Source organism: Equus asinus, chromosome 5 (genome assembly GCF_041296235.1).
Source record: "Equus asinus isolate D_3611 breed Donkey chromosome 5, EquAss-T2T_v2, whole genome shotgun sequence".
NCBI lineage: Eukaryota > Metazoa > Chordata > Mammalia > Perissodactyla > Equidae > Equus > Equus asinus.
In genome coordinates, this window is record NC_091794.1 from 3,132,231 (window position 1) to 3,144,421 (window position 12,191).

At 41.1% G+C, this 12,191-nt stretch overlaps 1 protein-coding gene across 1 annotated transcript in view; it reads right to left on the bottom strand.

Moving 5' to 3' along the window:
• Window positions 1-2,344: 2,344 nt before the first annotated feature.
• The window catches only part of GABRR3 (gamma-aminobutyric acid type A receptor subunit rho3), a 42,011-nt gene continuing 32,164 nt past the window's right edge, over window positions 2,345-12,191 (bottom strand). Inside the window, exons 8-9 of the mRNA XM_014864082.3 lie at window positions 8,651-8,847; window positions 2,345-3,904 (exon numbers count right to left, since the gene is read on the bottom strand). Of these exons, the coding sequence (XP_014719568.2) occupies window positions 3,602-3,904; window positions 8,651-8,847 (500 nt within the window). The 3' untranslated portion in view covers window positions 2,345-3,601. The remainder of the gene's footprint in view (window positions 3,905-8,650; window positions 8,848-12,191) is intronic.

Below are 12,191 nucleotides of genomic sequence, written 5' to 3' on the forward strand. Positions count from 1 at the left end.
ACTCACCTGCAAGGATTAAGACAATGTAGCCATAAATTATGATTTTGTAGCAACTCATGCAAATATTTGCAATCTCAGTTACTCTCCTACTTACAAAGAAGGCTTGTAGTGGCGATAACAGTTATGAGAGGAAGCAGGGTTTCAGTAAATAGGACGGCTTTAATGTAAGCATTTTATACAATGCTAAAACTTCTTTTATATGAAGCGTATGCCAGTGTATACATACCCATCTATGAATGTCTGGGGAAAAAATAAACTAAAAATAAAATAATTTCTTCACTTGCAGTATTTCTACCCCAGAGCTTCTGGACAGACAGGTGAGTGAATCTGACTCTAACATGGCAGATTCTAGTGGCAAACAGGAATTCTTATAAGGGAATAAACGCTGAAATTTGGATATGTCTAGAAATTTCATTTGTTTCAAAGATGATTTTGCTTCTAAATGTTCTTTATATTGCTAATGGCAACCTATTATAGCAGCCCACAAGAGGAAATGAAGCAGCTATCCCACAAGAGATGGGTTAAAGTGTGGTGCACATTCAGTGGCCTGCTCTGCAGCGTACAAAAATTAGTTTGCAGGAAAAAATGGCATAGGTAGTTGTTTATGAAAAAAAAATTAACAAATTGAAAAAGAAAAGTTGTTTATGATCCAGAGAAGAAAACCTGGCTACAAATAGCATAATTTACACACATTCCCGAATAGAATGTAAGTTCAGTAAGTCAGAGTGTCCACCCTTTGTTACCATATCCTAGCGCACTGTTTGGTATGATAGTGTTTAAATTAACAAGTGAAAGTATATACAAAGTAATCACCTCGGTAAAATATATGTTATGCATAGAAAAACTAAGAATATACATTAAAATGTTAACTGTTTAATTCTGAGGAGATTATACATTTTTTTGCCAATTGGTATTTTTAATTTTTATAATGAAATTGTATTTCTTTTGCAAGTAGAACAAAAACAGTAAAATTAAGTTAAAAATATATTTTTTTCATTGGTTTTCCAGAGCAGTCCCCATAAAACAGCCTGTTTCTATATTTAGGCAGTTCACAGAGCTGGCTGGCTTTTTCTTAATCTTGGAAAGCAGCTTATTTTCTCAAATCCTTGCATTTTATCCAAGCTTATCCCTCAGTGAACAATCACGCACAGTCTGTTTCAGATTGTGATCAGTAAATGAAGCGAAAATAAAAATGAGGTAACTATTATATACTGTCTGTCACTCATATATTTCCCAGGTCACTCTGATTTCATTGTTCTTGAAATAAGAACCGAACCAGAAAACTTGTTGCTCACTGGAAGAAGGGAAGCTCGCAGAAACAGCTCTGTCTTCACAGTCTTCACAAGCCACTGATCTGAGAAGAAAAAAATTGGCTAAAATCCTTGGAGCTCATTCTGAATGCTCTAATAATTCTCTTGAGCAGTAAACATGTTTTAGACATTTATTGCTGAAAAATGGAGTGACCATGTTTCTAGACATTAACACAAGTTATGTTTGATTGGCCAAGAATTGTGCATGAATGCTGCTCAAGAGGAATGCTGAGTATATGTGTAGTGTGACAGAGACCCATCACTCTAACCTAGATCGCCAAAGGTATTCAGTGATGCATTTAATTTAAAATTGTGAAGTGAATATGCCCAGGGGCAGCATTAGACATTCTGAATATTATAGGTCAAAGTAAAAGAAAAACAGCAATGTCTGAAGAACCAGAGAACTGGAAGAAGGGAACAGTGTAGATTTTTCTGTTCATTTGTAGATTTGTCCATTTTTTTTTTTTGGTTATATCAATTAGACACAGAGTATGTCAGAATCAGAAGTGTTAATCCAGCTGTAGTACTCTGGTTAAATAATAGCTACAAATTCCCAAAGAACCACTTAGGATATTAATTTGTTCTGTATTTTGAAAATATAATTCCACAAAAATACTATCCCTCTGAAGTCATATTAAGCAAATAGTTCTAAAATTTATTTATGGTTTATCTATAATTAAATGGAAAAAGACTTTAAGTAAATTATATTAGCTCAATTTTGGACAGTTTCCTGGAAAAACATAATCCTTGGAAAGTTTTGAAAGAACTGGAAAAGTTGTTTAAGACAATAGAATGAAGTATTCTAGAATTAGCCTGCCCATGAGAGAAGTCATGATAGAGAAAGAATTTGCCTTTAAATCTTTTTCACCAAAGAGGAAAATAAGTTTCTAGAACCCTATGTCATTGACAGCAAAGAACAAAACCAATGTTATTGGTAAACAAGCAGGAAGTTATTTGTCTCTTCACCTGGCATGACATAATTCAAATCATTTTGGTTTACTTTATGGTGAAATAAATGGCAATACACTGAAAGTAATGTACTGTTTAATTTATTTTTCTTAATCCAATCCCAGAAATCAAAATAGGATAGGAAATATTTCATACTTCCTACCAAGGGCTTATCTCTAAATGAAATGTTTTTCACAAAACACTCAACAAAAAAGCATGCACACTGCCAGTCTACCAAAGGAATGCTGATCATTGGAGGTTTTTCTACTTAACAAACATTTATTTAATACTCAAGTGACCTGATTTCCTTCGTTCAACCAAACTTACTAAAGATTACTATGAGAAACGTAAATTTCATTCAATTTTTCACTGAAGACCATGTCTGGAAGCATCTTCAGTTGTATATAAATTTAGCGTCCATGTCCCTTCGTGGATGTTCTTTTCCTTCTTTTGGGATTCCCTTTTCGGCACAGTGTACACAGCTCCATTTTAACATCCATTACATTTATTATTTATTATGACTACCAGTTCACCGTTCCTGCTAGGCTATGCACTCACTGATGGCAGGAATGTCATTCCGTATTTGTTTCTTAGTACATAATGCCTAATAAAGTGCCTGGCACACGAAGGAGGTCAAGAAACATTTGGTAAATAAAGTAACTAATTAATTAAATACTCCCAAGAAGCTATGAAAGCTATACCTCAACTACAAAATACAAGATGCTATTATTGAAGATTGGTGTATTAATTTAACATTAGGATGGGAAGACTGAGTGAAGTTTAGATTTTTTTGTCCCCTTTGGACTCAATAATATATGGAACTTAATAGTGAAATAAGATAAAAGACTCGACTGGAGATGAGAGAGGAAGGCTCCTCGTGGGAATCTCAGCGCGTGTGTCCGTGGTGCCACCTCAGCGCCGATGTTCTTCCCCAGGAGGATTCAGCTCTGTTAGGGAATCTGGGAGTTGGCTAGCAAGGAGGAACGAACTCCCCTTGAATTACTGTCATAGTCCAGCTTTACTCCTTAGTTAAATACAGAAAATTTACCTTTCGAAAGCAAGGAGGGCCCAGATGAAGTAGTTACAAAGCCCTCCCCTATGGGAACTGTTTTCCATAGTGTGTACGCTCGTGACTCTTATTTGTGGAGGCAGATTCTTCCAGGGCCTTAATCTCTTTCCAAATGGAAATCAGTCAACTTCAAGTCTTCTTAGGTCAGGAGAGGTGACTGGCCGACGTGCAGTTTAGTCTAGTACCGTCCAATTTATAGTCAAGAGCTGTTTGTTGTTGTTGTTTTTAACATAATCTGACTCCAAAACAAGTTGTGTACATGGGGAGTTCCTCTTCACACATATATACCCCAGTAAAACAAATTAAATATAATATACACAATGGGAAATAAAATCCTGGCATAGGTATCAATGACATGGTTGTTCTCCAGAATGGCTTTACCAACGTCCCCCCCGAGGGATTTTCTTCTCTTTGTGTGAGATGAATCTGCGCTGGGGCTGCCTGTGCATCTTCCTTGCACAGAGTCCTCTTCTGAGTGTAGAGAAAAGGAAGTCTGGTCCACGTCAGTCTCACTGTCCTGGTAACATCCATCGAAGGCCATGGCTTGAACTGCATCAATATTGTACATTCTGGAAACCTAAAGAAAAGATTCTTGTTAGTAAGTCATGAATATGGTTTTATGAGCAGAAATTACAGTAAAAATTGAAACAATCATTTTTTTTTTTAAAGATTTTATTTTTTCCTTTTTCTCCCCAAAGCCCCCCGGTACATAGTTGTATATTCTTTGTTGTGGGTCCTTCTAGTTGTGGCATGTGGGACGCTGCCTCAGCGTGGTCTGACGAGCAGTGCCATGTCCGCGCCCAGGATTCGAACCGACGAAACACTGGGCCGCCTGCAGCGGAGCGCGCGAACTTAACCACTCGGCCACGGGGCCAGCCCCTCGAAACAATCATATTTTAAAAATAGATAATTTCAATAAGTGCTAAGAATGTTTTGCTTAAAGAACAGAATTCTGGTTTTGCTTCTGGTATCTGACTAAACATCATCTTAATAATGTACGGAAAACATTATCTTTAGAGATCTGTTTTTAACAGAGATTTAGTGAGGTTTGTAATCATTTCCATAGAGATATTTGAGCATTATACAAATAAGTGTTACACAATGGTATTGTCAATGTTTCTCATTTAATCCTGGCCTGATGGACTGTCGCACTCAGTGTGTGTTTCCCCAGAGGGAACACTATTGTGGGTTTTCCCTTGTGTTTCTGAGCAGTATGAATTGTTTGCCATAAGTCTGTGAGTTGAAATTGAATATGATTTATCAGAAGAGCAATATAAACCAATTGGACTTGTTTTTCAACATACTTTTCCTCTTTAGAGAAAACATAGCAGTATGCCCAGTCACTGTATTTTTGTCCAAGAACAGAACAATATCATCTGGTGACCCATTTATGCATAAATCTGGGGTGGGGGTAGGGAATGATTTTAGCTGCTCTTCTAGAATGCAAATTGCCAAGCCTTCTCATTTTTGCTGAAAACACAGCCCGATCAAACAACTTGAAATTGGCTTATTTTTTGGAAGGAGTGAATTTCGGTGCTTTCCGGCTCCAGTGCCAGATTGAGCCTGAAGTCCGTTCTCCTCTAAGGTTTTAGTCGGAGGGAGGCTGCGGTTCTCGCTGGTCCAGAGCCATGTCTAGGAAGCGGCTGTTACTGGGTGCTTTCTCAGAGCACAAAATCACTTCTTGATCTATAGGGAAGTTAAAAACGAACAAATAGGGACAGGCCACTACTGGGTGAATTTATTCAGAATTCAGAAGACATGGAGACTATTTTGTGTGGTCAGTAAACTACCCAGAGACCCACACTGAACTATGTTGTCCCTTTTCATTTTAATTGTAGAAACTTTCCATAATAAAATGAAAATGGACAAAATAAACATGAAATAAATCAAGATGGTAACTAACCTCAGATAGCCAATAATAACATGAATAATACATTAATCTCTGGATCCGAGGGTATAACTAGGGACAGTGGCTCACTAGCCACCCAGAACGCTGCTGCGTCATCACACTGGACATCCACTTTTTTATCCTGATGAAAATGTCTTTAATGTCTTAAAGAAGACATAATCTTTTAAAAGCAAGGGTGCCATTTTCTTTATCCATGATGATACTTGAGAACTATCTATATAGTTGATCAAATCTTGCAATACACAATTTTACTAGTAGGCTTCTGATTTCCACAAGTTTATAAGTTGGTTGTTTCAATAGAAACAGTTTTAGAACTGGTCTTCAGTTTTTCACTCCAGCCTACAAGTAAGCACATAGCTGAGGCATGTTATATCTCAAATACAGATTTGACTGTTTTGGACTGAGTTCTAAGTCCTGGAATTGGGAAAATATTTGGGTGAAATGATAGGAAAGAAAATAGCCTCCTTTCTCCTTTCTGGGCAAGGCCACCACCAGGGACACTTTTTCCGAGGCCCTGCTGTTCTCTCAGCTCTTGGTGTCTGCGGGGTGGTTGGGACATGTCTGACGGTAGGAAATGAGCTTTGCCTGACTCCCTGGTTTCACAGGGAGGAACCTAACATTCCTGGCCTTTCTCACTGTCCCCAACCACAACACCTTAGGGGTTTGGAGGAGGAACTGGCATGTGTGACTCAGTCCCTTTTGAGTCCTCCCTTTGAGCTCTGCACTGGAGTCCAGGTTTGTTCTCTGAAATAAGGTAAAAGGAGACTGTCCTTCCAGAGAGGGTCCCAATTGTCTAGCTTCACCAGTGACCAAGAAAGTAAGTACATTTAATTCAGTGATGAAGTGTCAGCCCTCCTGCTCACAGATCTAAGCCACTTTCTCCAAATGGCTTTACCAATAACAAAAGTGACACCATCATATCCATCTGTCTGGCTCTCATCTCTCTCTCTCAAACTGGTTTCCCAACTCAGGTATAGAGGAGAGAGGTACCATTGATTAGCCCCAAACCCAGAGACATATCCTTACACCTGCCCCTCACCAGGGCATCCAGTCCCTTAAAGAGCTCTCCTCTTGGACAGCCTGTTCCCACTATCCCTGTGAAAACTCCTGTCCCTTCCGAGCTGATGCTCTGGGTACTAATCACAATAAGAACTTAACCTTTGTGTAAGTTCTTTATAGTGTGCAAAGTTTCAGACTTATTTATTATATCACTTGATCTGCACAACAGCCGTGTGAGGTAAATAGGGAAGAAATCCCACCATTTTGCAAATGCGGAACGAGGTTTAGGAGAATTAGCCTGGAACACACAGCGAGGAAGTGGTGGCCTGAGGTTTGGCATCACCCCTTCTGACTCCGAATCCTGTGCTCTTTCATTTTGTCCCACGACTCCATGAATCGCAGGTAGAACGTTTCTTCGAGATAATTGTAGCTTTGAAGGAGAATGCCTAGAATGGTGGTTTCCAGAGGCTGGGCGAGGGGGAAACGGGAGTTGTTTAATGTGTGCAGAGTTTCAGTTTTGCAAGAGGAAAAAGTTCTGGAGATTGGTTGCACAGTAATGTGAATATACTTAATGGTGCTGAACCGGACACTTGAAAACAGTTAAGACGGTAAGTTTTATGTTATATGTGTTTCACCACAACTACAACAAAAAATAATTTTAAAAATGAATGATGATTGATAACTCCAAAGAATCTCTTCTTAGAGATACACAGAAGACTGTACAATCCCAGTGAATGAAGAAAGAATTGAGATCGGGCGAGCAGGTGTGTAGCGTGGCAGGTGGGGGCAGGAGACATAGAGACTTTGAAGTCAAAGCACTAGGTGGAGGTGGGCCAAAATTATTTCAGAGCCTCTTTCTTAGGTTAACCATTCCACACATAAAAAATGAAACAAAACAAGAACAGCAAAGTTCTTTCCCTTGTCACACGTTTTTCTCTGTCACCTTTCACTCACAGATTGTCTAGATCTCTGCTGTTCACAGTGTGGGCAGGGGATCGGCAGCATCTGGGGCTTGTTAGCAATGCAGACTCTCGGGTCCCACCCAGATCTGCTGAAAGGAAATCTTAACAAATCCAGGCAATGCACACACACCTTTGCTGCATGCTTGTCTAAAAGCTCCACCTGCACGGCAGTCACTGGGGCTATGTATGTGACAGGGGCACATATATGCTGCCAACCAAACAAACTTAAGTGTCTGCAATAAAGCAAAATCAGATCCTATTTCAGCCTTCACTCAAAGGACGTGAAAGAATGGAGTTCGCATTCCAGATCTGAGTTGCAGGTGCAGCTCTGTTGACTGTGAATCTTTTGGCAAATCACTTTACTTCACTAAAACTCTGCCTCTGCATCTTAAAAATAGAGATAATAGTGTCTGCAAGGCCTACATCAGGGAGCTGATATGAGGGTTCACTGGGAGAAGAGGATATAAAAATACTCTGAAAAGGATGAAACGTTCGCACCAGAAGTACAAAAAATGTTAAGTAATATTTTGGGTGTGTATAAATGCTCATATAAGAATTTCTTAAACCAATGTGATCGTATGGCATTAAAATTGTGTGTGTGTGTGTGCATGTGTAGTCTCAAGTGTAGGCTAGCAAATGAATTAATTTGATCAGTTGGGTTTCTGAACCTCTTATGTCAGTTCTCCTAATAACGGGGCACTGGTGCTCCAGCCTCTGTGAAGTGAAGCAGTGGAGGTCCATCTATCCATATTTATTAAGCAATGTCACCAGAGACCTGTGGTAACATTCAGTGCCCAGAAGGCACCTCATTCCCAGTATATATACTGTGGGGAGAAGAGCCTCCCTTTAGGCTTTACCACTGTCCCGAGTGACGAGAAGAGAAAAATCAGTCCTAGCTCTGGGTGGAGAGAAACATATCATGTATTGGTGGAGAGCACAGCCTTTGGAGCAGGAAGACCCAGAAGCAAATCCTGATTCCCCTTGAGCTGCGTGACCTTGACCATCTGCTATTTCACCTCTGTAAAATGAGGGCGGTAAAGTACCGACCTCTTGGGGTTACTTTGAAAATTAAATGACATAATGTACATTAGGTGGTTAGCACAACACCAACACGTAATAAATACTCATTAGATGTTAGCTGTCATTGTCATTGTCATCATCTACTTGAAGCAACCTCTTCTTTTCAAGGGACAGAGCCAATGGGGAGGAGCACTCTGAGAGAAACCCCTCACACTAAACTCCTGGCAGAGTTGAGTGAGGATGCTGAGAAACCAGCCAGCATAGAGCAAGAGAATGAAGTTCAATGTTAAATTGTTACCACCACGTAATCTTGCATCTTGCCAAGGCAAACGGGCTTAATCCAAGGGCCCCAGTGCTGTCAGGAGAGGGACATAGATGAGGACAATCTTTCTCACATTGCAGACGGGACCCGAGGGTCAAAGCAGGGCAGTACCTTCCCTGTCTTCTCGAATCGGTGCTGCTCCTCCACTGTGGTCAGGTAGTTCACAGCTGCGTATTCAATGACTGACAGGAACACAAAGAGGGAGCTGACCCACAGGTACACGTCCACGTCCTTCACGTAGGACACCTGGGGCATGGAGGCACTTACTCCGGAGACGATCGTGGACATGGTCAGCACCGTGGTGATTCCTGCCATTGGAGAACAGTGATGAGCTCAGTGACGTAACCATTCAGTGCCAGGATCTGGTGCTGGATTACAGAGGGCACGTTTCCAGAACAATATCTGGTGATCCAAGCGGGAGGAATCCTGCTTGTTAACCTAGTTCACAGCGTGAGCCTAAGCAAGAAGATCTTGGATTTCTCTTCCAGCCTCCTTGTCTTGCCCTCATTCCTGTTGTCCATAATGTTTCCTTCCTCCTTCTAAAGGCTTCACAGAGTCAGACAGGTCTGAGGGACTCAGTGCTTCCTGCCCTCACATGCTCCTCTTCTAACCTTCTCAGAAAGGTAAAACGGACTCAATTTTAAAATATTCTTCTAGGAAAGAAATTCCAAAACCATTTCCACTCCCCTTCCCCATCCTTTCACGACTTTTACTGTTAAGAAATTGTCTTCATGTCAACCTTTAATCTTCCATCTGTCAGGGACTGGTCTTGAGTAGCATTAAAGAATGATATTCTCCATGTTTTTCTTTCACATGGAACACTTACAAGCCATCATTGTTGCTATTGCTTTGTGCCTTGTTACCGAAACTGCAGTTCAGCTGAGACTGAGACTGGGCATGCTAGGGGAGGCTCAGCTCAGTGTCTGTTTACTAAGCAAATGCCAAATGCCAGTTACTTTTTTCCCTGTCGGCCTCTCCCTTCCTCCCCCGTCACTGCCTCTCCTCCCCTCCCCCCGCCTCCCTTTCACCCCTCTTCCCTTCCTCTCGCTTCCCACTGCCATCCTCTTCTCCTTCCTTTTCCTCTTTCTTCTCTTTCCCTTCTTTATTCTCTGGCATGAGCATCAAGGGTAATGAGATCAGGGTTCTGGGGGACAATGGAGAAAGAAGTGACTCTGAGCTTTCCTTAATAAAATGCTGGTCTTGGGGGGCCTCTTCTGTGTCTACACTAATTTCTCAGAGGGAGGCTGCAAGAGCACCACCTGGAGAGAAAGTATCATATTGTAAATATTTGAAATGTACACTGGCTGGCACGGATTTATTTCTTAACTTCCCACCAGGGAGGCGCAAATGGAATCCTTAATGATTTTTATAAGTTGTGAGGACATTTTAATGTCAGCAGACAGAGTCTGAGCAGCAGGAAGAGCAGCGTGATTTACTCCTCATGGCTCAGACGCAGAATGTGCACAGGCTTCACCAACACACGTCTGTAATAAGTCTGCAAGGGTCTCCTCTGAGGGAGGCCCATACCAAAGACAGTCACAACTCTACAGAGCTATTCGATTTTAAATTAAGTTTTTCTGTTTGTAGTTTGTATGATCAAGACCAACACAACTTGGCGATTGGACAGTCACTGTGGGAGAGCCGGAATCGCATCCTCCCACTGCTTTGGACTGCAGAATAAGAACCCTAATGCTGTTCCAGCTCTCCTCATTAAAGGCGGCCACCATCTCATTGAGTCCCAGGTTCCTCTACAATGTAATGTCAACAATCTGCATATCAGCCAACACTGTTCGCATTCCTTGCTACATAAATATGGAGATGTGAAATTTTTATTAACCTTACAGGTGTGTGTGTAGCTGAAGCCAAGATGATTAAATAAAACTTGCTTTCTCGTGTTGAATGTTTACCCACCACAAACCTAGGTAAATACTATTAGCCACAAGTTGCAGGAAAGAAATATGAGCTGAGAGTAATTGCTCCAAATTTTGTCAGGAGCAGGAGTGAAACCTTTCTCTCTGAGTGTAGGACCCAAGCTGTTTACATGCAAACCTGCTGCCTCTCATTCTGGGCCTGAAAAGAGAATTCCTGTTGTTTTTAAGATTATAAACCAATCTCTGTGTTTGGAGCATCTCTGAGACAAGATGCTAGGAGACTGAGTTTAGAATGATGTCAGGAAGCGTGAAGGGACTTTGTGCTTTTCAACAGGCCAAGAGGCTTGTTCTCTTCAGGATTTCACTCCTAAAACTGAATGCATCTAAACTAACATTCCTACTTAGTAGCTTACTTCATTAGTTTTAAAATTTAAAAGTGTCTTCTCTTAGTGGTTTTTCAAAGATATGGAAGATAGAACTTGATTTTTTTCAACAGACAGTAACATGGGGCTTAATGGACAAAGTAAGGGTTTAGAACAAACACAGGAGTTTACCTGCAGACAGATCCTGTCATGTGTCTTAAATCAAAGGCTGTTGGCCAATAAAAGGAAATTGCATTATCTATATTTGCCAGAGAGCAATAAACTATCAGTCATTTTCCTTAAAAGGGTGCTCACTCCAATTAATTTACTGTAGTTTTATTTTGAAATAAGAATTCTAGATTTTCCTTGTTTAAAATGAGCAATAAAAAAAAAAATAGGGGCTGGCCTGGTGGCATATGGTTAAGTTTGTGCGCTTTGTTTTGGGGGCCTGGGGTTCACAGGTTTGGATCCTGAGCGTGGACCTACACGTCTAGACATGCTGTGGTGGAGTCCCCCATACAAAATAGAGGAGGACCAGCATAGGTGTTAGCTCAGCAACGATCTTCCTCACCAAAAAATAAAAAGAAAAACAAAATAAAACAGAGAGTGAGAAGGAGGGATTATTGACTACAGGGAATGAAGGATGAGAAAACTGACACATAAATTCCTAGAACTCAGCATTGAGAGTCAGGAGTCTTAAGACAGCTGCATTAAACACACTCACTATGTCTTGAGCCACCCCTTTGAAATGCACTAATCTTGACAAATTGTATTCCTTCCAAATCCACTAAGTTAACAACTCAATAAGGGAGTTGTGAATTATGTGAAATGACCATTTAGTCAAAGGAAGGTCCTGTCTTGGGATTAGAAAATGACTTCCCACCTACTGGCATTGCTGTGCATGGTCAGGAAAGTGTGATGAGACAATAGCTAGTTTGGCCTGGGGACTCAGCTCCCCTGAGCCCCCACAGTCTCACCATATTAACACTCAGGGACACATGTGAGGTCCTAAGAACACTTCAGTTTGGGGAGAGTTCTTCATCCTGTGTCTCATTGGCCATCCTGTGCATAATGGAGAGGCTTGTCGACCAGTGTGATGGCCCAGGGCATCACTTACAGAACCGTGGAGTCGGTTCCTGCCCTGCAGTAGCCGTGTTGTGGGTGGTTCTTTTGAAGGGAGAGGTGTCTACTTTCACCTTTAAATGAATAAAACATTTTCCCTGTAGACCTGGGCAGAAAGAAAATATTAAGCGATGTACGGGAAAGGAAGATAGGCTGGATATCCCAACACTGCTCCACGACCAGAATCCAACAACCATCATCCCACAGAGGTGCGCCGGAGTCCACTACCTAGAAGTTGTGGTAACCTCTCTGATGGTTAAGTGAATTGCTCCTAAGTATTTACTTCTCCAGGTACAT